The 24,392-nt window shown below is 34.6% G+C and overlaps 1 protein-coding gene across 1 annotated transcript in view; it reads right to left on the reverse strand.

Moving 5' to 3' along the window:
- The window catches only part of IQCM (IQ motif containing M), a 248,625-nt gene that overhangs the window by 178,171 nt on the left and 46,062 nt on the right, over positions 1-24,392 (reverse strand). Inside the window, 1 exon segment of the mRNA XM_033135403.1 lies at positions 5,273-5,377. Coding sequence (XP_032991294.1) covers positions 5,273-5,377 — 105 coding nt within the window.

The raw sequence follows: 24,392 nt of genomic DNA on the forward strand, positions 1-24,392 counted from the left end.
ATATATACAGACACTGTGAGACACAGTGTTGTAAAATAGCGTTTTGCAGTCTTTTAAGAAATTGTTGCAAAAGACATCAGAATCACAGTAGTTTATCCTACTATTTACATGGAGACATGTTAGGACATGACCTGTTAAAAAGATAAACTTAAAGTCTTTTTTCCCATTTTCAAACCCCAGATCCCCATGTCTCTATTTAGAGAGCCTTCATTCATAAAACCATCACTGTGTGTTCATAAAATTTCCCTTGGATTTTTTAGTCTTCTAATTGTGACACTCCTAATATCGTGTTTCCCCAAAAATAAGACCTAATCAGAAAACAAGCCCTAGCGTGGTTTTTCAGGATGACATCCTCTGAACATAAGCCCTAATGTGTATTTCAGAGCAAAAGTTGATATAAGACCCGGTCTTATTTTCAGGGAAACATGGTAGATGTCTTCATTCTCCACTGGCCTCCATTCTATTTTCTTAGGTAAAGTATCATTATAAAAATAGTGATTCTCACGTTTAGGGAAAACTATTGTGATGGTCACTTTGGCTATTAGTGCTCTTCAAATAAAAATTAATACACATATTTAGGAGTAAAAATGATCAGCAAGATTTACATAAGATATGATAACAGAACTTAAAGCACTGCTTTGGGGGAAAAAAAGATGAATTTCAATAAAGAATCATTTTAAGAATGAAATAGGTCCATAGTAAAATCTCACATGTTATATCAAAATTAACCCAACAATTTGCCAGAAAAATAGTAATTCAACTCTGTGTCCAGTTTTACAAATACTTACGGCATAATATTCCCGAAATGATGATCCAGAGAAACTAGGAAAACTGGAGCCTCGAGTGGAACGGGAAGTCCTTAATGACAAAATTCCTCTCCAATCGTTGAATGCTTTGTCTGTTAGAAATATCAATGTAGGTTAAAGCAATATTTATCCAGGAAAAGTACACACTGATCATACTGCTTAATGCTACAAAAAGGAAAGTAAATCATCTTTATGGCCCAATTATCATATATTAAAATTGCATCTTGTCATATAATCAGAGAGACGTAAAGATGTGACAGCATCCAAAGACAGAGGCCTCAATTAATTGGCTCCCTCATAATATAAAGCTCTGGTGTTTTTATTGGCGATAGTGTGCCCCTCAGAAACATAACAGGCTCCTTCTTTTGACTCTCTTCTCTTCAAGAACATTGACTACTTTTTTAAATGAGACTTAAAGCAAAATCATATTTGTGAATAGCATTTACAAAAATAAAAGAAACATTCTTCTCCCTGCTACGTAAGTACTATAAAGGAAAATTCAGAATTATTATGAAGGCACAAGCTATGTAATTGCAAAGTACTTAAGGCAAATAGGTTGAAAGAGCAAAAGGTTAGCCAGCATATACCCACATATTTCCTCGGTCTAATGGCAGTTGTTACATGGGATTTCTGCAGAAAACTTACTTCTTTAACGACAAGGAGGAAATTTAAGATTTGTTTATTTCTCAGAAATATAAATAATTTCAAAAAGTTACAAATTCAGTTCAATCCTGCCATCCAAATGAATCGAACTATTTTCACATTTCCGTTTTTCTTTCTAACATTTATTCATATACATATACATTCTTTCCTGAAAATTTCAATTTAATAGTCATCTATGGACTGGTAAATTTCAAGCAAATTTAGAGAAAACTCAAAAGTAATAAATGCTTTTATTTTATTGCTTCCATTTATTAAAGGATCATAAGTTAAGTGTCCCATAGGGAGGCAGAGTGGTAACATAAAATATTTAGAAATGTGATGCTATCTCAGAACCATCCTAATCAATCACATACTCGACCTATCCCATTTTAATTGTATGTGCATTTCTTTCATTTCAGTCAAAAAGAATCTCTGCCCTCTATCTAAAAGGCAACATCTCTAGAAAACATGATAAGTTGCATACTTTAATCACAACTCAATATAAACAAATGAAATCCTTTAATACAAGCAAATGTCAATAACAGGGAGATAACAGAGAACCTGAAAATATTAGAACCTGGGAAGAGGATAGCAAAAGAAACGCCATATGTGTTACACTTTAATTGAGGACTTTTATAAACTTGGGGAAATATAGGATAGCATAAGAGTTCTTAGAGACGTGTAAGCCCTCACAGCTTTTTTGATTAATTTGAAGCACTCCTTGACTCACTAGCACTACCCCTGGAGGCTTCTCTTTCCAAACTCCCTTTTAAATGTATGAACTCTTCCAGGACAAGCACAGTATCTTACTTGGAATTGCTCTGTGCTTCCAGTTCATTAGCAATGAGATTAAGGTAGCTATGCAAACACTAGTGAACAAGAATTAGCCTTATGATGTTAAATCCTGCATGAAAATGGGAAACCCTGATCACTGAAGAGCCCAACCCAAAATGAAACTAAATGCCATACAACTTATTTTAACAAGAGAGCCCAGAGCATTTCAAATATTTTATCTTGCTTATCCACAAAACAAGACTCATGTAGTTGAGAAGGCCATTCATTATTTCCTCCAGTATATAGGCATCAGACTAGAAAATATAGCTATAACTTTTCTACTTCAGGAAGCAGGAAAGTCTCCACTAAAATCCTCAAGGTAATCATTCACACACTGATGTTATGCTAATGACTCCTCCTCAGAAGCCAGGCACAGAAGGTGACATGCCACAAATTCTGGTTTATTTCTCAAAGTCAGTCGAAAGTTATAAACTGATCGTTTTGAAGACCAAAGTCCTACATCAAACTAAATCTTTACAAACCCTTCATGGAGCCAACAATCTTCACAGATAAGGCCACAAAGAAATGAAGATTCTGAATTCTAGGGGTGCGGGGGTGAGGCAGGGAGGGGGAGAGGGAGAGGGAGAGACAGAGACAGATTGGGGGCAAGCATAGGCTGTATATAGATAGATGAAAAAAATAAGAAATCTTATCAATAATCCCAGTTTATCAGCCAGCAGCATAGAATAAAATACTCTGAGATTAAACAAATCTGAGGAAAATACATTATCAAAATACCAAAATGGTTTCAACAGGTTAACAAGGAGTTACTAGCTACAAAGCAGCTAACTCTGAAAGTAAAAAAAAAAAAAAAAAAAAAAAAAAGATCGTTAAATAACTACCCATACCGAGTCTTCCTGCTTTTAATTTCCTTAATACTTAGACTCTTTCTGAAAAGTATTACTATACCACTGGTTCATGTTATGTTGTTGTCTTCTGTATATCTTATTTCCCTATCTAGACTTAACTGTCTTTCACTTGTTTTGTATTCCCCCCAAAACTATATACAATGCTGTGCCCCAAGCATATGTACTATGCACGCTCCTAGACTGACTTGGCATTGATTGAAAGGCCCAGCGGCAAAACTGTTAAGAGTGAAAGGCCCCATACAATGCAACTGACATAAATATCGGAAGGAATGGAAAAGCCTCCAAAATAGATTTTTTTTTTTAAGTTCTACTTTTATTTAGGACAAAATATTATTTTACCAGACCATCTCCCATCGCTTTCTAGCATCATCTTGATGTTTATAAACAGGTAATAGATTTTTAAATACATTTCAGTTGGGCATGGATTTTTATTTTATTTCCCATTTTGTGTAATTAACAATGAGCCAATTGTTTACACAGGTGAGAGATTTCTAAAATCTAATAAGCATAGTTATTTTAGAAATTTGAATTACTCAGATGGCTCACAGAAAACTGATAAGATTGTATACTACACTGATATTGCCAAGAGAATAAGGGGGGGAAAAGAAGAGGAAAAGGAAGGAAAGACAAATTCCTAGCTAGTTAAAATATTCACCCTTCTGTTAATCGTTGTAGTGACAAACATTTACTACATATCTCAAATAGATGAATTTGTCCAAGTCTCCTGAATATCAGCAGAAGACCCAAAGATAATAGAAATCCAAACTTGTCAAATACACTGTTTCAGAAACAAATGTTCATAAGAAATAGTCGATGCAATGCCTCCAACAGAGCTGAAGAAGTCCAAATGAAAGCATGATGTATCTTTATGACATGATAGGGCCCAAGATGCCACTGTGTTCAGTGGTCCTCTGTCCTTACAGCCTCTTTTATGCCAAGCTTGTTCTGTTTCCCTTTTATCAATTCCCTTGTAACAATTAATTCTTTGAGTTAATTGCACATGCAGTTTTAATCTGTAGGTAATTACAAACAATTAATAGTTAGGAGACAGAATTAGCAGTTCTTGGTTTGATTATCTATATAATTAAAAGGGGTGGTAAACTAGAGTTGACAAATAGCATCTTAATCACTTGAATAATCAAACCCTAGAAGCTTGTGTGGCAGCTGAATTCCATCTGTTATATTAGTTCAAATTTTAGAATCAATGACTGACATGCCTATTTAAATCAACTCATATTGTTAATTTATAGTCAAAAATGAACAATATGCATTCAAAGATTATTTAAACTATTTACCTTCCTTCATTTGTTTATAATGAACTGTTTCCAAAAGGATTCAATAAAAATAAAGATTCAACAGACTAACTATATATATCTGCTGAATGCCAGTTAATATTCATGGCTCCCAAATATTGTGATATAAAACATCTAAGAAATATTGATAACTTTTTTTGGATATATGGATAACTATATCTATATCTACATATATATTATAGATGTAATATATAGTATGTATATACTATGTACATATATCTATAATGTATGTGTATATATTATAGCTATAATATACATTATATCTATAATATAACATATATTTAGATATAACATATATCTATAATATATAGATATAGATATAGATGGGTAGATATGAACTTCATTCTGATTAAGATATAATACAGAACAGTGGCATCACTGTTGCATAATATCTTTCTGAATTGCCAAGTGTTTGAACAATTTTGGCAGATACTTACAAGCTAATAGTGGGAAAAAAATTTTTCTAAATCATAATTTCTGATTTAATATGGTATGTTACATTCAGCTGTAAGGCAGCTCCCTTGACAACCCCATTAAATATTGTAACTATAAAGGAAAAGATGAAAATCTCAAGGAGACCCAAGATGGCAGAGCAGATAAACACCGTGCCTGCTTCCTTCCATAGACACATTAAAATTGCTACTAAATTATAGAACAATCAACCTGGAGAACCATCCGAAGTCCAGCTAAACAGAAATTTTATAACTAACGATATAAAGAAGCCACATTGAAACTGGTAGGAGGGGAAGAGACGCAAAACAGGCTTGTCCAAAATCTCTGTGTGACAGATGATAACTGAGAGGGATACCTCGGCTGCAGAGGTTCCTTCTGGAGGAACAAGGAGCCCAGCCCCACACCAGGCGCCCCCGCTTGGAGTACTGGTACTGGGAAGGGGAGGCCCCACAACATCTGGCTGTGAAAAACAATGGGGATTCCAACCATCTGGGTGAGACAGAAGGCTGTAAGAAACCCAAATATGCTTTTAAAGGGCCCATGCACAGACTCATTCACTTGCAGGAACTCTCCTTGGGCTCCAGCAGAGGGACAGTGACTCGGAAGGCATAGGAGGCATACAGGAAGCAGACTGAGATGTGTGGCTTCACGGCCAGGGCTAAAGGGCAATCCCTTTTTCTCAATAACGGGTTCTATTCCCATGCAGCTGACAGGCAGCTGCCATCTTTAATGTGCTGAGCCCTGCCCTTATGCTTATGGCAAAATCTGAATCTGATTGGTGTGGTGGCTTTACTCTGCTGACTCACTGGGAGCCCATCCCACCCAAAATCCCCAAATTCCTGGAGGCACTTTCTACAGGAGCAGCCAGCCCTGTGTGAATTGTGGTCTTTCTTGGAAAACTGTCAGAGTGCACAGGTTCCAGGGGGGCACAACTGGCCTCAGTGCACTCTGGGACTTTTGCTGAGTATCTCCTAGGCTCAGCACTGGCACCAAACCAGACTCTACATTAACCTGTTGACTACAACGCTTCCCACTGTAGTGACTCCCTGAGATCCTGCCTTATCCAACTTGCATGATGCTTTACCAGTGGTTGAACTTTAAGGGAACCAGCAGCTGGCAGCTGGAGTCAGAGTGTCCTGGCTTTTTGCAGCAGGTGGCAGCAGTTCTTGAATCACAATACGGCCTCTACTATGTGCCTCCAAGTTTAGCACAGGTAGCAAAAAACCACAGATTACATTGTAGCTCCTACCAGGTAGTCCCCAGCTGATCACAGGCAGTGGGTGACCTGGGCCTGCACCATAGCTCCTCCCAAGAGGCTCCAGAACCAACATACCTAGAGGATGGCTTCAGACCACAGCAGAGCATCTCCCAATTAGCCCCAAAATCAGCACACACAAAGGGCAGTCTCAACAGGCATCAGAGCCTGCTGGGGTGAATCCCATTCAGTAGGGTAAGCCTACCACACAGCAGCCCATAGCTGTAGATGTGGCCAAACCCCACAAACAGTCAGCCTGAGGGTCAATCCCACCCATTGACATGACAATAGCTCTCAAGGCTCAACTATAACAGGAGAGCACACAACACCGACACAAGAGACACTCCAGGCGAACCTCTAGCAAGTGACTAGGGAGATTATGCCAGGACCCCACAGGGCACGTACTACATAAGGCCACCTGGTGAAGAGTGGGAGAAATAGCAGCCCTACCTAATACATAGAAACAAACACAGAGAGGAAGCCAAAATGAAGAAACAAAGAAATATGTTCCAAATGAAAGGACAGGAGAAAACTCCAGAAAAACAGTTAACTGAAATGGAGGTAAGCAACCTACCAGAGACAGTGTACAAAACAATGGTTACAAGGTTGCTCAAAGAACTTAGTAAGAACTTCAAAACAAAGAGATAGCAAGCATAAGAAAGGACATAGAAACCATAAAAACAACCAGTCAGACATAAAGAATACAATAAGAATGAAATGAAGAATGCACTAGAAGGAATCACCAGCAGACTAGATGAAGCAGAGGATCAAATTAGTGATTTGAAAGACAAGGTAGTGGAAAACACCCAATTGGAACAACAAAAAGAAAAAAGAATCTAAAAAAATGAGGGTAGTTTAAGTTGACCACTGGGACAACATCAAGCATAACAATATTCACATCTTAGGTGTACCAGAAGAAGAGAGGAAGGAATTGAGAATGTTTTTTGACAAAATAATGACTGAAAATATTCCTAACCTTGCAAAAGAAATAGACATATAAGCCCAGGAAGCACAGAAAGTCCAAAACAAGGTGAATCCAAATAGGCCCACACTAAGACACATTATAATTGAAATGGCAAAGGTTAAAGAAAAACAGAATCCTAAAAGTAGCAAGAGAACAGCAACTAGTAACTTATAAGGAAGCTCCCATAAGATTGTCAACTGATTTCTCAACAGAAACTGTGCAGGACAGAAGAGACTGGCACAAAATATTCAATGTGGTGAAAAGCAAGGACCTATAACCAAGACTACTCTACCCAGGAAAGCTGTCATTTAAAATCAAAGAACATATAAAGAGCTCCCCAGACAAGAAAAAACTAAAGGAGTGCATAAACATGTACTACAAGGAATGTTAGAGGGACATCTTTAAAACAGCAATTAAAAAAAAAAATCAAAATTATGAATAATAAAATGGCAATAGCTACATATCTCTCAACAATTACTTTCAGTGTAAATGGATTAGATGCTCCAATCAAGACAAAGCAGAGCTGAATGGATATGAAAATAAGACCCTTACATACGCTTCATAGAAGAGATTCACTTCAGATTGAAAGACACGCACAGACTGAAAATAAAGGGATGGAAAAATATATTTCATGAAAATGGAAACAAACAAATGAAAAAAGCTGGAGTAGCCATCCTTATGCCAGACAAAATGGACTTGTCTGGACTGACAAAAAGAAGACGTGGTACATATATACAGTGGAATCTTACTCACTCATAGAAAAAAAATGAAACCTTACCCTTTGTGACAACATGGATGGACACTGAGGGTATTTATGCTAAGCAAAATAAGTCAAAGAAAGACAAACACCATATGATTTCACTCATATGTGAAATCTAAAAATCAAAATGAAATGAACAAACAAAAGAGAAACAAACTCATAGATACAGAGAACATTTTGATGGTTTCCAGATGGCATGAGTGTTGGGTGGCTGGGTGAAAAAGGGGAAGAGATTAAGAAGTACAAATTGCTAGTTACAAAATAGTCATGGTGATGTAAAGTATAGCCAATAACATTGTAATCACAATGTATGGTGTCAAATAGGTACTAGATTTATCAGGATGATAAATCGTAAGTTATATAAATGTCTAATCACTATGTTGTACACCTGAAACTAACATAATATTGTATGTAAACTGTAATTGGAAAATAAATAGATATCTAGTCAAAATCATTTTTTAAGAAAGGAAAATCTCAAGGTCACAAAAATTGGTCACTCACCAATTTGCAAATGAGACAAAATATTCTTTAATTAGGATGTTGAAAGTGAGTTGAGGAAAGCAATCAATGACCTTTACACAATAATAAAACCCCCAGCCCACCTGAAAGATGTGAGAAAGAGGCTTACTACCTCTCAAGAAAAAAATAAAATAAAGAGAAAAAGAACAAGAACCATCTCTCCATAATGTGGGTGCTGCTTTTGAAAAGCCACTTCCTTCTCCGTCCCCTCATTTATCACATCCACTTGGACACTACAAATCCAGGAAAACAACAAGGAACAGAAGTAATCCTGACTGTAGCACCAGGATTTGATGCAGTCCTATTGTAAGGAAAGCCTGTGCAAAGGGTGAAGCTGAAAAAGGCAAGACTCTTCCCTAGAGTACAAAGAAGGAATCAGTCCTGTGGACACCTTAACTTAGTCCAGTGAAATTGATTTTGGATTTCTGGCCTCTACAACTCTAAGAGAATAAACCTATGTTGTTTTAAGCTACCAGGTTTGTGGTAATTGGTAGAGCCGCCATGGGAAATTACTATAGTCTTCAATTCTGAAAATCTACTCAAAGACTTTAACTCTTAAGATATTCTACTAGACCCACAAAAAATAAAAATAAAAATTTAGAAACGTGTTGGCGCACTCACCTTATTATAACAAGCCAACTCTTTAAAGTAGAGGCCAAAAACAATAAGGAGAAAATAAACCAAGACTTTAAAAAAATATATTTGTAAAGTAAATAAAAATTGAAATGAGAGTTTTTAAAAAGGCAAGAAATACAAGGAAACCAAAAACATAATGACGGAATTACAATGTCCTTCAGAATTAGTAGAGATATCAGAGACAGTGCAGAATATCAAATGACTGGATTTGGCAAGCATTCCTAGAATGCAGAATAAAGTACCCAAAGATGAAAATGACAAGAGAGAGTATAGATCAAAGAGAAGAAAAAGTAAATATCCATCAAAAGAATCATACACATTACTGAAGATATAACCAGAAATCTTAATGAAGAAAACATTCAATATTGAATAATTTCCTGAATTAAAAAAAGATGAGTCTTCTCAGGATTGCAGCTCATTGCATTTTAGGTAATATTAATTAAAAGAGGTTTGTATCACAGTACATTCTGCAAAATTACAGAAATAAGAAAATTTAAATGATAAGAATACAGAATATTTCATACAAACTTAGAAAAAAAATCTCAAAAGTGTAAAACTCAGTTTGTTCTCAAATGTCTTCTAAGAAAGAACAAAATAATCAATACTAGAACGCCACCAACAGAAATCCCAGGAAAAAGAAAAGTTGTGAAATGAAATTTTATAACCAAATTGACTTCAATGTATAAAAGACAAAAAAATCATTCCAAACACACCAATGCCCTGAAAATTTCAGAGAAACCATGTTTTTGTTTAAACAAACAAAAACTTATCTAAAGACAAAGACATGAATCAAAATTAAGGACAAAAGAAGTTAGAAATCATGGTATAGGAGTACTAGCCATTCCTCCATTAACGAGTATATTCAATTCTAGTAGGATCACTTGTAGTCACATGAATTCTGTAGCTAGGACTTAAAGCTTGGTCCTCCCATGCTTTATGTCATAGTTTCTTTTCTGCTTATTCTACTTTCCCAGGAACCAAACAAGTTGTTTCCTAGGGTATAAACAAACTCACAGTTGAAATGAAATGGTCTTGCAAATGGAATCTTGTCCTATGATTACCAAAAACAATAACGAATAATCAATACTGCTCTCTCACACACTAACAATGGCTAAATGTATGGAACATGCACCCAGAGACCCAGGAAACAAGACAAAAATAACAAAGAACACTATAACTGCTATTTTATTTTCACAGAACCTAAATAATGACTTTTCTCCTTTTAAAATTCAAATTCAATCACCTGAATCATAACTTGGTCCCTCACAAAGTTCCTCTTTATATCATAAGAACAACCTCTGAGTGTTTCTATGGCACTCTGTTGTTTAATGAAGGAAAAACAGATACCTGGAAAATAAATTGTAGGAAATACACCAGAGTTTTAGCAGTATCTCTGTGTGGTGCAATAGTAAAGGACTGTCTTGTGTGTGCGTGTGTGTGTGTGTGTGTGTGTGTGTGGTAGTATTCTGTATTTTCCAAATTTTCTGCATTTAATTGTAACTAATTGCAATTTCAGAGAAAACTCATTCCAAATAAGACTATATAATTTTAGGTAAAAAGAATCAAAACTATGTGAAAAACTATGAATAAAAGCAAACTCTAGAGAAAGCACCATAGAATTTTCAGGACATTCACTTTCTAGGGAGGCATGAGAGTAAGATTAAATTTTACTCCTTTTTCTAAACAGGAAATTTTCTACTTATAAGGAGAAAACACAATTTGTTAAAAACTTCTTTTACCAAACATACATACAAAAATAAATGTTTCCTTTAAATTTGTCCTCAATGACCACAACATTTTGGGGGATGGGTGGGGTGGGGAACCACAAAATCTGTAAAGAGTCAAAACTTATATTCCCCTCTCAGGAAATAAGAGAGACAGTCTGCTGTGTCATAGCAGCTTTGGAAAACATTGGCCTCAGGCTTAGAAAGTAAAGACTCTTGATTAACGAAAGCGGGAGCCCAGATACCAGGGCTGTCAGAGATTTACTTCTACAATGCAGGGGCAGCTATCTGAATACGTGACCTGAAGATGCCTCTTGATGGCAGCTCACCTGCCATCTTTGCCAAGAAGCACTCTGGCAAATACAGCTCATGCTGGCAGCAAAGTGCAGAATCCAGGAGGGGAGGCACAGTGGCCAGTACACTATTTTATCCTAGGCCTGGTACAGAATTGTGCTAATAGCTTTGAATGAATGGATGTTCAAATGAATAGGATGATGTGTTTTACAGATGACAATGATGTCATAGGCTTACAGGAGAGAGAAAGAAAAAAAAAACATATATATATATATATATATATATATATATATATATCCATCTAGGAGAAAAGTAGATATTGAGTGATAATTCAATGAGAATGTTTTCAGTGTGCTCCCACCACAAAAGGAAGCAATGATCAACTAGTCTTGTTTGTCTCGTGTAATTCTAATTTCTTTAAAGTAATTCTTCCAGTTTTATTGTGTGTTGATGTTTGGGCCATATGGATCTTACCTATTTCAGTCAAGGTTTTGGTGCCCACGCTCATACATGCTTGGTGAAAATGAAAAAGATTTCTGGGAATGCAATTTGTCAGTAAGAGAAGAAGTCTTTTAAATATTCATATGCAATGTCAATTTCTAGGAACCTTTCATGAGGAAATAATCTGAAATATGCCAAAAGATTTTTTAACAAAGATGCTTATTAAGGCATTATTTATATTAATTGTGCACAAGAGTTAACACAACAAACTTGAGACTACTATTCTTAGAAAGACAGTCTTGCAAAGTTGACCCCTGGCTGGCATCTGGGAACTTGGCAGGTAATTAGTTGCCTACAATGAAGTGAAACTTTCTCTAAAAGATAAGGGTATCTCACTATGCCTAGACTATGCAAACAATATGGTTTATGCAGAATACCTGCTTTCCTTCTGGAAATCTGGAATATTGCTACATGCTAAGCACAGGATGCCATGTGACCATACCCCAATCAAAGCCACGGGCGCTGAGTCTCTAATGAGTTTCCGCAGTATACAGTACTTCACACATGTCATGACTCATTACTGGAGGAATTCAGTGCATGCATGTGATTCCACTGGAACAGGACTCTTGGAAGCCTGCTCCTGGTTTGCTCTAGACTTCACTCCATGTGCCTGTCCTTTTGCTGATTTTGCTTTGTATCCTTTCACTACTATAAACCTCAGCTGTGAATATGACTATCTACTGAATCCCATGAGTACTTCTAACACACTACTGAATCTGGGTGTGATCTATGGGACCCGTACACAATAACAACATCAGAAATAACATAAATGTCCAGTAATGGGAAATCGGTACATACAAGCATTGGATTATTTTATAACAAGAAAAATTTTGCTTGTAAAATTTTTTACATGAAAACTGTAATACAGAAAATTGAAAATATTACATACCTTCTGCTTTAAATTATGAACCAAAAAAATCCATAAACAAAAGGACTAAACAAAAATACGCCAAAATGCTGAAAGTGACAGCTTCTGGTTTCATCAAATTTCTGTCTGTATTCTAGACTTTTCTTTAATTCTGAATGTGGGGTTCATGAATTCTACAGTAAGTACCAGACTCACATATGGCCACCTTTTAAAGCTACCCTAATTGTTTTTTGTTTGTTTGTTTCCTTATACCAGTTGTTATAGGACCTCTGAAGAAGCTTTAGAGGAATGAATTAGGAAGCAGTCCATGAACCCTAGACAAACACATTTGAGTTAGACATAAAGGATAAGCATGCTGAACATGCTTGGCTCAAACTCGGCCCAGTTTGGTCTCCACATCACCTGGAAATAATCTGACACAATCATACCTTATATTTGAACAGTTTAAATGCTAAGTGAATGAACAGAAGCAGGTTGTTAGTTGAGAGGTTCAGCTTATAGGGTTATCCCAGTGTTGGGAAATCTGGATCCTAGAATGACTATGGGGCAGAGGGGATGACTTTCCATGATGCCTTCACATATATGTTCCATCACTGAAGGAAACATGCACACGCCACTCCCTTTCAACTATAAGGAAACAGACATGAACATTTGGCTTTCCAGAAGTTCTACAACAAAAATATATTTGTTTTGTAATATAAAAGGATGATTAAGCTTTAGAAAACAAAACCTATCTTCAAAATGTTTCATCACAAATCTTTGGTATTTTATTTATTCACAGGTTATGCATGAGTTAGAATTATTGTGCAAATTCTGGAATCAGCTGGCCTTTTTAGAAAACAAAAAGAAGAATCTCATTCCCTCGGAAAGATTGTTAGTTTTTAGTTATTTCCATCTGTCTTTGATGATTGGCTTGTCAGAAGATTGAAGTTCATTAATGTATCATTATCTTTAGTAAAAGCTCATTAAAGCAATACATTCAAGAGAGGAAATAAGAGTCTAGTGACAAAAACAAAAGGATAATTACAGAACAGCATTTTAGCCCTGCTTGTGTCTGTGTATTTATTTCAAACATTTCATTCCACTCTTTTCTACTTCCCTAGTCATAGCTAAGAGAGAGTTAAGGTATAGACTATATGCGATGGGTAGAAACTTAACAAAATTGTAGGCAGAGTATTACAGAGAATTAAATTAAAATTTTATGTAAGTACAAAGAGATTCGCAAAGACAAAGTCTATAAAGCTACAGCAAATATCACACATAAATATAACAAATAAGATTAGTAAAACAAGCTAACAAACAAAAACTTTCTATTATGATGATCGATAATTAATTATTGGGTTTAAAGATTAGCCAATGTCGACCTGTTCTTTTCAATCCTTTCAGTCATCATCAGAAAGAAAGCAGAGATAAAACGTTAATCAATGTTTCCACTTATGAAAAATATAAGTGAAAGTAAGTTCTGAGTGAATAATGAAAATTCTGAATATTAATGTGTTAAATGTTATCTACGAAGTAGCCATGTGGGCCCTGTTTCCATTATTACTAATACATGAAAATTGATTGTACTAATATTTCACAGATGCTCTGTCTTCTTACTCCTACACATCAACAGATCAAATTCAACAAAACTTGGTTCTTTTCAGAAACATAATGTGTATTATTTTAGCAGCAACTTTAAGAAAAATTGAAGACAACATAAAGTTCATTTCTTAATTTATCTTACTGGTTTTACTAACTACTATGTCCTTATATGAGTCTCCTCTAGTTAAAGTGCTTTACTTGCCTTAACCTAAACAAATACTGAAGTCCATGTCCACTCATTTGCCTCTGCTGTTCTCTCTGCCCATGGTAGTTCATTTTATGTGTCAAGTTGTCTAGGTCACAGTGCCCAGATATTTGATCAAACATATCTGGATGTTGCTGTGAAGGTATCTTTAGATGAGATTAAATTTAAATCTGCTTTGAGTAAAGCAGATCGCCTTCCATAATATGGCTGGGCCTCATCCGATCAGTTGAAGGCCTTAAAAAATGTAAAAAGACTGACATTTCTCGAAGAAGAGAGAATTCTGCCAGCAGACCCTTCACACAGAAGCTTTGTTGGAAATACTGTAAAATTCTAGGTCAGAACCTTCCTCTGTTAGAGCAGAACATCAGAAACGCATTTTATTGTTGATCTTCTACACTAGAACATAAGGACTACAAGGTCAACAACTTTTTTTTATGTTAACCAGTGTCTCTCCAGGAACAGAGGTCATGTAGTAAGTGCTCAATAAATATTTGTCAATTATTCCTGTATATCAAAAATGCTATCACCAGCACAATACCATAAACTATTAATTATCAGTATTAAATTATTAGGATGGAAATTCATTTCAAAGACTCGAGTTCAACTATGTATGCTCCTTTCTCAAAATTATTTATCAGTAACTTACATCTATTTAGCATGTTAAAAATAACTTCTACATACACCATCTCATTTGAGCCTCATCTCCAATGAGAAATAGATAAAACAGGAATTACCTCTCCTATTTTAGAAAAGAAAAAAACTGAAGCTCAGAATATTTTGGTTGGCTGAGATTTCAACCCTGGTTTTTTTGTTTGTTTGTGTTTTTTGGTTTTTTTTTTTTAAATCACAATTAATGTGTTAAATGTTATCTACGAAGTAGCCATGTGGGCCTACTTCATTCTTTCAATTGTAGAAATACCTATATGTTTTTTTTAGCTTCTAATTAATCAGTCATTTTCATTCAGTATTATTAATTCTAGTAAGAGAGGAAACAGATCCTGAGAAGTTGAGCCCAGAGCATAAGGATGAGAGAGAGAAAATCAAACTCATTTTATGGGCACCTACAAAAAACTATAGCTAATATCATACATGATGATAAGATATTGAATGCCTTCTGTCTAAGATTTGAAACAGGTAGGATGTCTATAATCAGCATTGTGCTAGAGTGCCTAACCAGTGCAATAAAACAAGACAAAGATACAAAAGAAGGCATGCAATTTGGAAAGAAATAAAGAAAAGCTACCTTTATTTAGAATAACATGATGTGTATGTAGAAAATTCTAATGAATCAGAAAGAAAACTAGTAGAACTAGTAAATAAATTTAGCAATGTTGCAGTGTACAATTCAATGAAAAAAATAATTATATTCTATATTGTACCATGAACAATTAGTAAAAGGGATTAAAAATCAGTATTATTTGCAACAGCTTGAAAAACTCAAAGTATTAAAGATTAATTTCACAAATAGTGTAAAAAGTTTACATAAATATAAAATATATAATTTATAAAATGTAAAATATTGCTGCAAGATTAAGGATAACTTAAATAAGTGGAGACATACTATGTTCATGGATTGAAGACTTAGTGTTAAGATTGTTCTGTATCTCTCAATTAATATATAGATTCAAAGCAATGTCAATTATAATCACAACTATAAAGAATCTCATCTAAATCTCATATTTACCATGAGAAATACACCATGAAGGATTTTCTCCCCCCATTATAAATAAGACAAATCTATGGTTTTTCCCTTCTTTCACTGTTCTTTCTTATCTTCCTTGAAATTCCTGTTTGTTAACTATTTTCCTCTTTGATTCCTTAAATTCTAACTGCATTTTCCACCTCTATATCATCTCAGTTTAAGGCTTTTGCCTTACTGAAGGTCCTCACCTTTCCTAAATAAATCATTCCTTTTATCCAAGTTATTATTTTTTATTTTGAAGCCAATCTTGTGATACAAAGGCAATTTTAATGAAGCCAAGAATATATTAAAAGTTTTTTAACAACCAGACAGCATCCCTGATGTATCCTTCAGAAAATATTTGTTCTTATTTTCACGATGCTTAAAAACCTAACTCTGACAAAACAAACCAATAGCAAAATAGAAAGGAATTATAACTGAAAAGAATAAAACTACTGTAATTATATTTACACATTTTACTTATTTTCTTCTACATCAATTTATTAATTGTAATGTAAATTGTTTTTGAAAACTTGTGGTATTAGGATCACAAACAAAATCCCAGCTATTTTTAATTATGTTCTATTTCAGAAACACTGAAAATTGATTTAAAAATTACAAATACCATTTTAAAAATTCATGTTCTACAGATTAATTGTGAAAAAACAGTTTCAGGGGGATCAAATGTATGGTGATGGAAGGGGAGCTGACTCTGGGTGGTGAACACACAGTGTGATTTATGGATGATGTGATACAGAATTGCACACCTGAAATCTATGTAATTTTACTAACAATTGTCACCCCAATAAATTAAAAAAAAAAACAGTTTCATTCACACACTTTCAAACACATCATTCACAATTAAATGAAAATGACTGAGGGCAATTAAGATCGTGAAAAACATAAGAATTCTTCTAAAAGTCTTTGTGTTTTCTTTTTTATAAGTGGAAAATAAATGGTCTTTTTTTTTAACACAAGAACAGAAAATGCATCAGTCATTTAAATATTTCTCCAATACATTTCCAAACCAAATTTTGCCCCACAGAGTAATTTAAACCAAAAATTAGAAACCCAGAAAAAGAAAACTTTATAACATTCAGTTATCCTTATTTATATACTTTAGTAGCCTTCTATTCTTAAGTCAGATAAGCTTGCAAAATATTCTATGACATACGTGTAATTTACTATGGTCTTGAATTATTCATTTCAAATTTCAAAACTTATGCCAGAGAAACTGCCTTAGTTGTAAAAAAGTGATTGCAAATCTGGTTGGAAAACCACCTTTTAAAAAAGGCAAATATAAGAATAAGCTCTCGCTTTTTGTTTCTAAAAATTAGTTCAAAAGTAAGTAAATTAACACACATTAAAATTTAGCTTTCTATGGACTAAGATGAAAATCTCAGTATATATTGGAATATTTTGAGAAGAAATACTCCAAATAGAGAGTAGAGAGGGAAAAAAATCACCCTCCATAAAATGCTCTTGCAGTGATTTGTTTTATAGGACTGATGGTACAAGTAATTAGTATGACATTTAATAAATGGCACTTTGAAGAACTGCTTAAGCCCCAGTGAGTCTTCAAGTCAAACTACCTCAACTTTTATTTGTTTTTAAGCAATAGAATTATAGAATATTTTGCCAGCATAGTTTCACTACCTTATGTTTAAAAGATTCATATGTGTGAAATGCTTGAAAGAAAACATCCCTTATATACACTGTATTTCCCAGTGGACATAGCTTAGCACAAACTGATAAAAATGAAGGGCCATAAAAAATAGGAAATCCATTTTCATACCCATTGGTGTGTAATTGAATAGATTCTTTGAATAGTTGCTAAAACCTAATTCTAACTTAAAAGCAATAATATATTTTACCTTTCGCAAAGCAGTCAGGAATGACAAAAGTATTCTTTTCCCCCTTTAGCAAAGAAAGGAAATTCTGTGATCTCAACAGTTATTGCCTTCATCCATCTAAACTATAAACCCATCTTATGCACTGCACATGAAAATTTGGACCTCCTTCAGAGCTCAATCATCCAAAACCATCAGAGATTCTCATTGGTTTGAAGTATATTTTAGAACACTAGAATATTGTTCCAGGATATTGAACTTGAAGAATGACTGACTTTGTTTCCCTGTGAGTTAGGACACAGTAATGAATAGTTCTCCTTGATTTAGGATAGATTCAATATGTATTCAGGGCACACAAACGTGTCTACTGGTCCGTAAAATTTGTATCTCACTTTGCCATGTTTTAGAGCAAGAAAAAACTTTTTGTTGTTTTTTTTGTTAATTAGGAATAATTAATTTAGTGGTTACCTAGCAGAATTCACATACAACATAGTACTTACCCTTGAGGAGTTTATGTTCTAAGATATTTATATTCAATAAGAGTAATCTACAGGTCCGGGCTTACTTTTTTTTTCCTGTTTTCAAACTTTTTTTTTTTAATCGAAAGTGTTATTTACCACAGCTATATTCAATCAAGCAAGCAATACTTACTAAAGCATAGGATTGATAACATAGCATGGTTTTCTTCAGGGCCAAAGGAATTATTATACCTAGTGTTTCAGTTCCATACATGGTTTTGGTTTTATTATCTACAAGACCAGCAGGTATTTATTTCATATTTACTAGGTAAAGCTAAACACTGAATGCTTAAAAAGAAACAGAACAAACAAAATAAAAAAAAAAACACTGAATGCTTACTGTGTGCCAGGCATGTGCTTAGTGTTGAGAACACAAAGCGAACAAGACACAGTCCCAGGCTTTGAGAAAGGTACAAGTATTCCTAAAATGGTATACTGTATAGCCATGGAAATGAACAGGCTATAGCAGTATGTAGCAGCATGAACAAATATTACAAGCAATGTTGAGCAAAACAGGTAAGGCACAGAAAAATATGCAGTACGATTTAATTTATATAAATTTTAAGAATAGGTACAAGTAATAGGTACCATCGCTCTGGTGGTAAAACTAGAGAGAAAAGCACAGAAATTGTTAACACAGAACTAAAGCTAATGGATAACTCTTGGGGGTGATTAAGAGTGTCTTAATTGGAAAGAGTCAAGGAGGGGGATGAAGAGGACAGCTGGGTGCTCAGAATATTCTATTTTATGATCTATGTAGTGCCTACACAATGATGACTTTATAACTATTCATCACATCATACCAGGTTTTCATTTATTCAGTGGTCTCTCTCTCTGGTGTTTTTTTATTTGCTATTTAATGTTGAGCTCCCGTGAGCATGGAGACACTGGCTGGATGAGTGCAGACCCTCAGAGGATTGCAGGCCACATGCACCCACCAGACGTTCCTTGTTCCTCCATCCAGGCCCATACCTGGGGCAGAGGGTGGCTGCAGTCACTGGGCTGGAACCTGGGACTGGGTAGTCCCTCCGGGGTGGGGAGGGGCACAAGAGGTGAGACCACTTACGAACCACGGCTCCAAGCTTACATGCATTTCCACTGTCCTATCAGACTCACAAATCACAAATATAAAGGAACCATTATTAAGAATTTCAAGATGGCGACCACAGAGAATTAAAAAGCCAATACTGGTCCCTTTCTGAGGGCAGAGTTCGGTGTGACTGTAGAGTCCCAGGCCCATGAAGCCAGCCCTGCACCATAGATATATGTTTTCTGCACATTTTTGCATGTATATTATATTGTGTAGGTGTATATGTGAGTGGAGAAAAGAACAGATCATATTTCTATTTCCTCTGCAAATCTCTAAGCCATGATTCAAGTCTGAGCAGACAGGAAATTCGAAGATCTGAAGTGATTGTGCTGTTACGTTTAAATTGGCTATCGGACTGAAACTTATTTACCAAAATGTTCATCTATCTGAATGTAGACCTGAGTGCTTAAAGGCAGTTTTATAAATTATTTATAATTTAAGATCACATGCATGCTAAGCAATCTGACATAACTGTCCTTGGCTCCAATCTTGACACTAAGAACCTCCTACTCTGTGATAAAAATTCTTTCCTTTCCAGTCACTTGTAACTGAAAAAACTGTACTAGGTTTGGTACATTTTTCTTTTCAGATCTAATAAAAGTAGATACAAACAGATTAAGGAATCTAACATATGACCTCATTCAGATTTCAGAAAGGAAATGCGATGGAAAGAAACCAAGTAGGAGCTATGTTGCTGTCATTTAGTTCTTTCACAGTGATTATGGAAGGCAAATACAAATATCACATTCCTACCAAAGAACACAGAAGTGAGGAAGGATAAATATCCTCGCCGGGGTCATCCTGCTAATAAGTAGATGTGTAGTTCTAACTACAAATTTCTTCTATGACCTTTCTTTGCTACCATTTTTTTCTTCTTTCTTTAAACACTGACTGCCCATTTACTATGTGCCAAGCATTATCACAGAAATGAGTGACCAAGGAGGTCCAGCAGAGCCCAACATCCAAAGCTGTGCTGTCATTATGGTAACATGTGGCTAGGAGCACTTGAAATGTGGCTAGTATGAATTGAGATGTGCTGGAAGTTATATTGTACACCAGATTTCAAAGATTTAGTAAAAACATGTTATTAAATACTAATGATTTTTCATATTAATTACATATTGCAATGATAAATAGTATATATATTAGGTTAAATAAAATGTATTTTTAAAATTGGCTTCATCTGTTTTTCTTTACCTATTTAATGTGGCTATTAGAAAATTTTAAATCACAACTGTGTCACATTTTACTTCTATTGTATATCAATGGTGTCCTCTTAATTTTGCTTCAGGAAATATAAATGAATTACCTACCTATAAATTTAAAACATTATATTTCATGGTTATTTGGGATAAGAAATGTCTGTAATCCACTGTGGAAGGTATCTTCCTGCCACCATCAATATTTGTTGACTACATATTCAATCTCTCTTGAAATTTCAGAAATTAGCTTAACTAAAATTAGCTAAATCATGTTGGTTTTCCTTTTCCGGATAAAGTGCACAATGAACAGAGAAATGCCTGGATTCAAAACACAGGTATTCTTGTAATGAATTGAAAACAGCTTTTTTTACATCTTACAGGAATCTTCTAGAGATTTGCTGAACACTTTTAATATAGCATGCTTTTTTCTCAGCATGAAAAGTTTTTATTGTTTAGAATTTGGTACATTAAATATATGTTTCACATTTTCCTAAAGAAGATGAGGCAGGATGTGTTTTCAGACAATAAATCACTTGTGTTTTTATGAAATGTCTATTAATGTGAGCAGTGGGGAATTATACAAGAAAGCTATTTTTCCTATCATATTGTTAAATACTGAAAGAGCAATACAAAGTAATTTATAATTCAGCATAAAGGCTAATACTCTAGAATTGTATAGGATGCAATAACATTATTGATAAACTTGTAAGAATGACTGAAAATGTAATTTGAAAAAAAAAGTACGGTAGTAACAACAAATTTAGACTGTATGGAATCAGACAGACCAAAACTCTCAAAAAATCATACAAATTGACACTACTCTTTAGTTCACAATATTGTATGTACCAGAAAACACTCATTTTATAAGACCATCCTATATTGCATCACTCTGTTTTACCTTGAAATATGACCTCAAAATATCCCAAGTTTGTACTTAAGGAGCAAAATATTTACAGATACATATAAGATAATAGGGACATATATAAAGCAACACAATAAAATGGAACCAAAACCAAGAATCAGAGGCCGATACTTGTGAGACTTGAGCTAGTTGCCAACTGTTTGATACTTAGTTTCCTCACCTGAAAGGTGGAAAAAGTTAGACTGGCCATGCCTGAAAATCCCATGAGCATCACGGAGACAACATACAAAAGGACACTATTACCAGTAAAGTATGTTACAAATTATGCTATTATATTAAAAGCAAATTTATTCTATTATTTTATTATAAATATTGGCCCTTCAATTAATGTTTTGAGTAGTCATTGTGGCAAAAAAGTGATAAAAACATATGAAATATCTTAAATTTCAGCTTCAAATTACTTTTGGAAACACCTTGGTATAAAATAATAATTGAAATATAATCAGTAAATGGAAATATTTACGAGAAGGCACTTGACTACAGTAGATTTGGAGAGATAGATGACCACAAAATTAAAAGGACAAAGAACGAGAGTCTAAATGTCCACAAGGAAAGTGTCATCTACCTTCCGCTCCAGCTGTTGTGTCGATTCCTGCATAAAACTCTATTTAGAATGTTCAGATTTTATTATTTTGAAAAGCCTGTTTTCCTCTTCCAAAATGAGTTGAGAATCCATCCTTTCCTCCCTTCCTTCAGCTGCCTTCACACAGCGTCAGAAGTCAGGAACAAAGAATACAGCTTTTTCTCCCCTGCTACTGAGTGTTATAGACTGAATTGTGTCCCCCAGCATTCATAGCATGCAGCCCTATCCCCAATGTGATAGTATTAGGAGCTGGAGCTTTGGGGTGATAATTAGGTTTGGATGAGGTCACGAGGGAGAGACTCTCATGATGGGAATAGTGCTCTTCTAAGAAAAGACCAGATATCTCATCTCTCTCTCTCTCTCTCTCTCTCATCAGAACTCGACCATTGCTGGCAACCTGATCTCAGACTTCCAGCCTCCAGAATTGTGAGAAAACACTTCTGTTGTTTAAGTCACCCAGCCTGTGGTATTTTTTCATGGCAGCCCTAACTGACTAATTCACTGAGTAACCTCTGTTGGGACAGGGAGGTGAAGAAGTTGGAGAGTTTGCTGCACTGAAACATGGGGGAGAATCCTCTTATAATCATTGGGATAAAATGAAATGGACGTTTATGTCCAATTAATGAAATGAAACTATTATATACAACTTAAATAGAAAAAAGTTAAAATTTGTATAGCCACTAGGTTTTAAAAATATGCAAAGGGAACAAAATTGAAAGGCAATAGACCAAGTTGTTAATCACGGCTGTGAGAGGATGGTAGCATTAAAAGTCAAGTTCTTTTTTCTCAAATATTCTTTAAGGTGGTCATATGTATTTTTATGATAGAAAAAAACAAAACCTAAAAATTGGGTATTGATCTTAATATAATATGAGTCTAATGGCAAGAGTTTTGTTTATTTTAAGCTATCTTCACATGGAAACAAAAGCTATTTATAAAGTATTTTTTGAGATCCCATATGTCTACCACTCTACTGGGGACTGCTTTCCTCAAAAAACTCATCCAGTTTATTGAGAGAAGATTGCGTCGCACTAATTAGATAATAATAACATATAATACAGTATTTAGAAAATCTTCATCGGTGTGAGTAAATGCTGAAGTAAAATCAAATAACGAATATTAGAGTTCAAAGAAATTGTTCAGTTAGAGCAGGAAAATATAAGAATTCATAGAAATTCATGAAATAGAAATCAATGCACTATAGAGATCATCAGTAAAGATAAACATTATTTTGTTTTTTATAAAAAAAGCAATCAAGTTGACAGACCTTTAGCAAAACTGACCAAAGAAAAAGAGGGGGGAGGACAGAGGGAGGAAGAGAAAGCCTAAATAATTAATAGTGAAAATTAAAACAGAAACACCAGCACAAATGTTATTATGGACAACTTTATGATGATGTTTTTGACAACTTAGACATATCCCTATAAACATAACTTACTAAAACTGATAGAAGATAAAAAGACTTTCATCAGTCCTAATTTTATTAAAGACATTTAATCTGTGATTTCAAAATTCAATATAAAGAGATCTCCAGGCCACTCGTGACTTCCCTTCCCCAACATTTTAGAAAAAAATAAAATAAAATAACACAACCTTATACAAATTATTCCAGACAACAGAAAAACAAGAAACTATTTGTGTTTATTATGAAATTAAATAATACAAAAATAAATAAAAGAGGGCAATTTATGGACAAGTAATGATTATGCATCATGAAACAAAGGTTTCTATTAATCTAATTCTGGATACCTGAGGCCTGATAATAAATATATGCATACATATATAGATGATTGATAGATAGATAGATAGATAGATAGATAGATAGATAGATAGATAGATAGATAGATGATAGAAAAATAGATGAAGGAAGGAAAGGAAAGGAGGGGTGGAGGGAGGGAAGGAGGGAGAAAGGAAATAAAAGATAACTGATGCCAAATTTTTCTGTTATTTTTTTTTTAAGTAGGAAAGTTCTAGGCCAGCAGAAATAAATATGAGCTCTAAAACAAACTACTCTAAAGAACATTAAGCCGTATAGAATAAGGCTTTCTTATATTTTCTGGTTTTATTATTTTTATGCTTTCTTGACAGTTCAGCCAGGTTTTTAAAGTTATCTTTTAATATTTAACTAGCTTTTTTAGGTGTTCTGTACCCAAAAGTCTTTCTTTGCATAGTTGTTCACCATATTTTCAGAAACACATGCAGAGAGAGAGAGAGAGAGAGAGAGAGAGTTTATTTCAGCTGTATTTTGTATTCAAAATGAAAACAGTGTATTTGAGCTCCTTGGGTGAAAACACTTATTCCAATGACTTAGATAGCTTT

The sequence above is a fragment of the Rhinolophus ferrumequinum genome, chromosome 18 (assembly GCF_004115265.2).
Source record: "Rhinolophus ferrumequinum isolate MPI-CBG mRhiFer1 chromosome 18, mRhiFer1_v1.p, whole genome shotgun sequence".
Classification (NCBI taxonomy): domain Eukaryota; kingdom Metazoa; phylum Chordata; class Mammalia; order Chiroptera; family Rhinolophidae; genus Rhinolophus; species Rhinolophus ferrumequinum.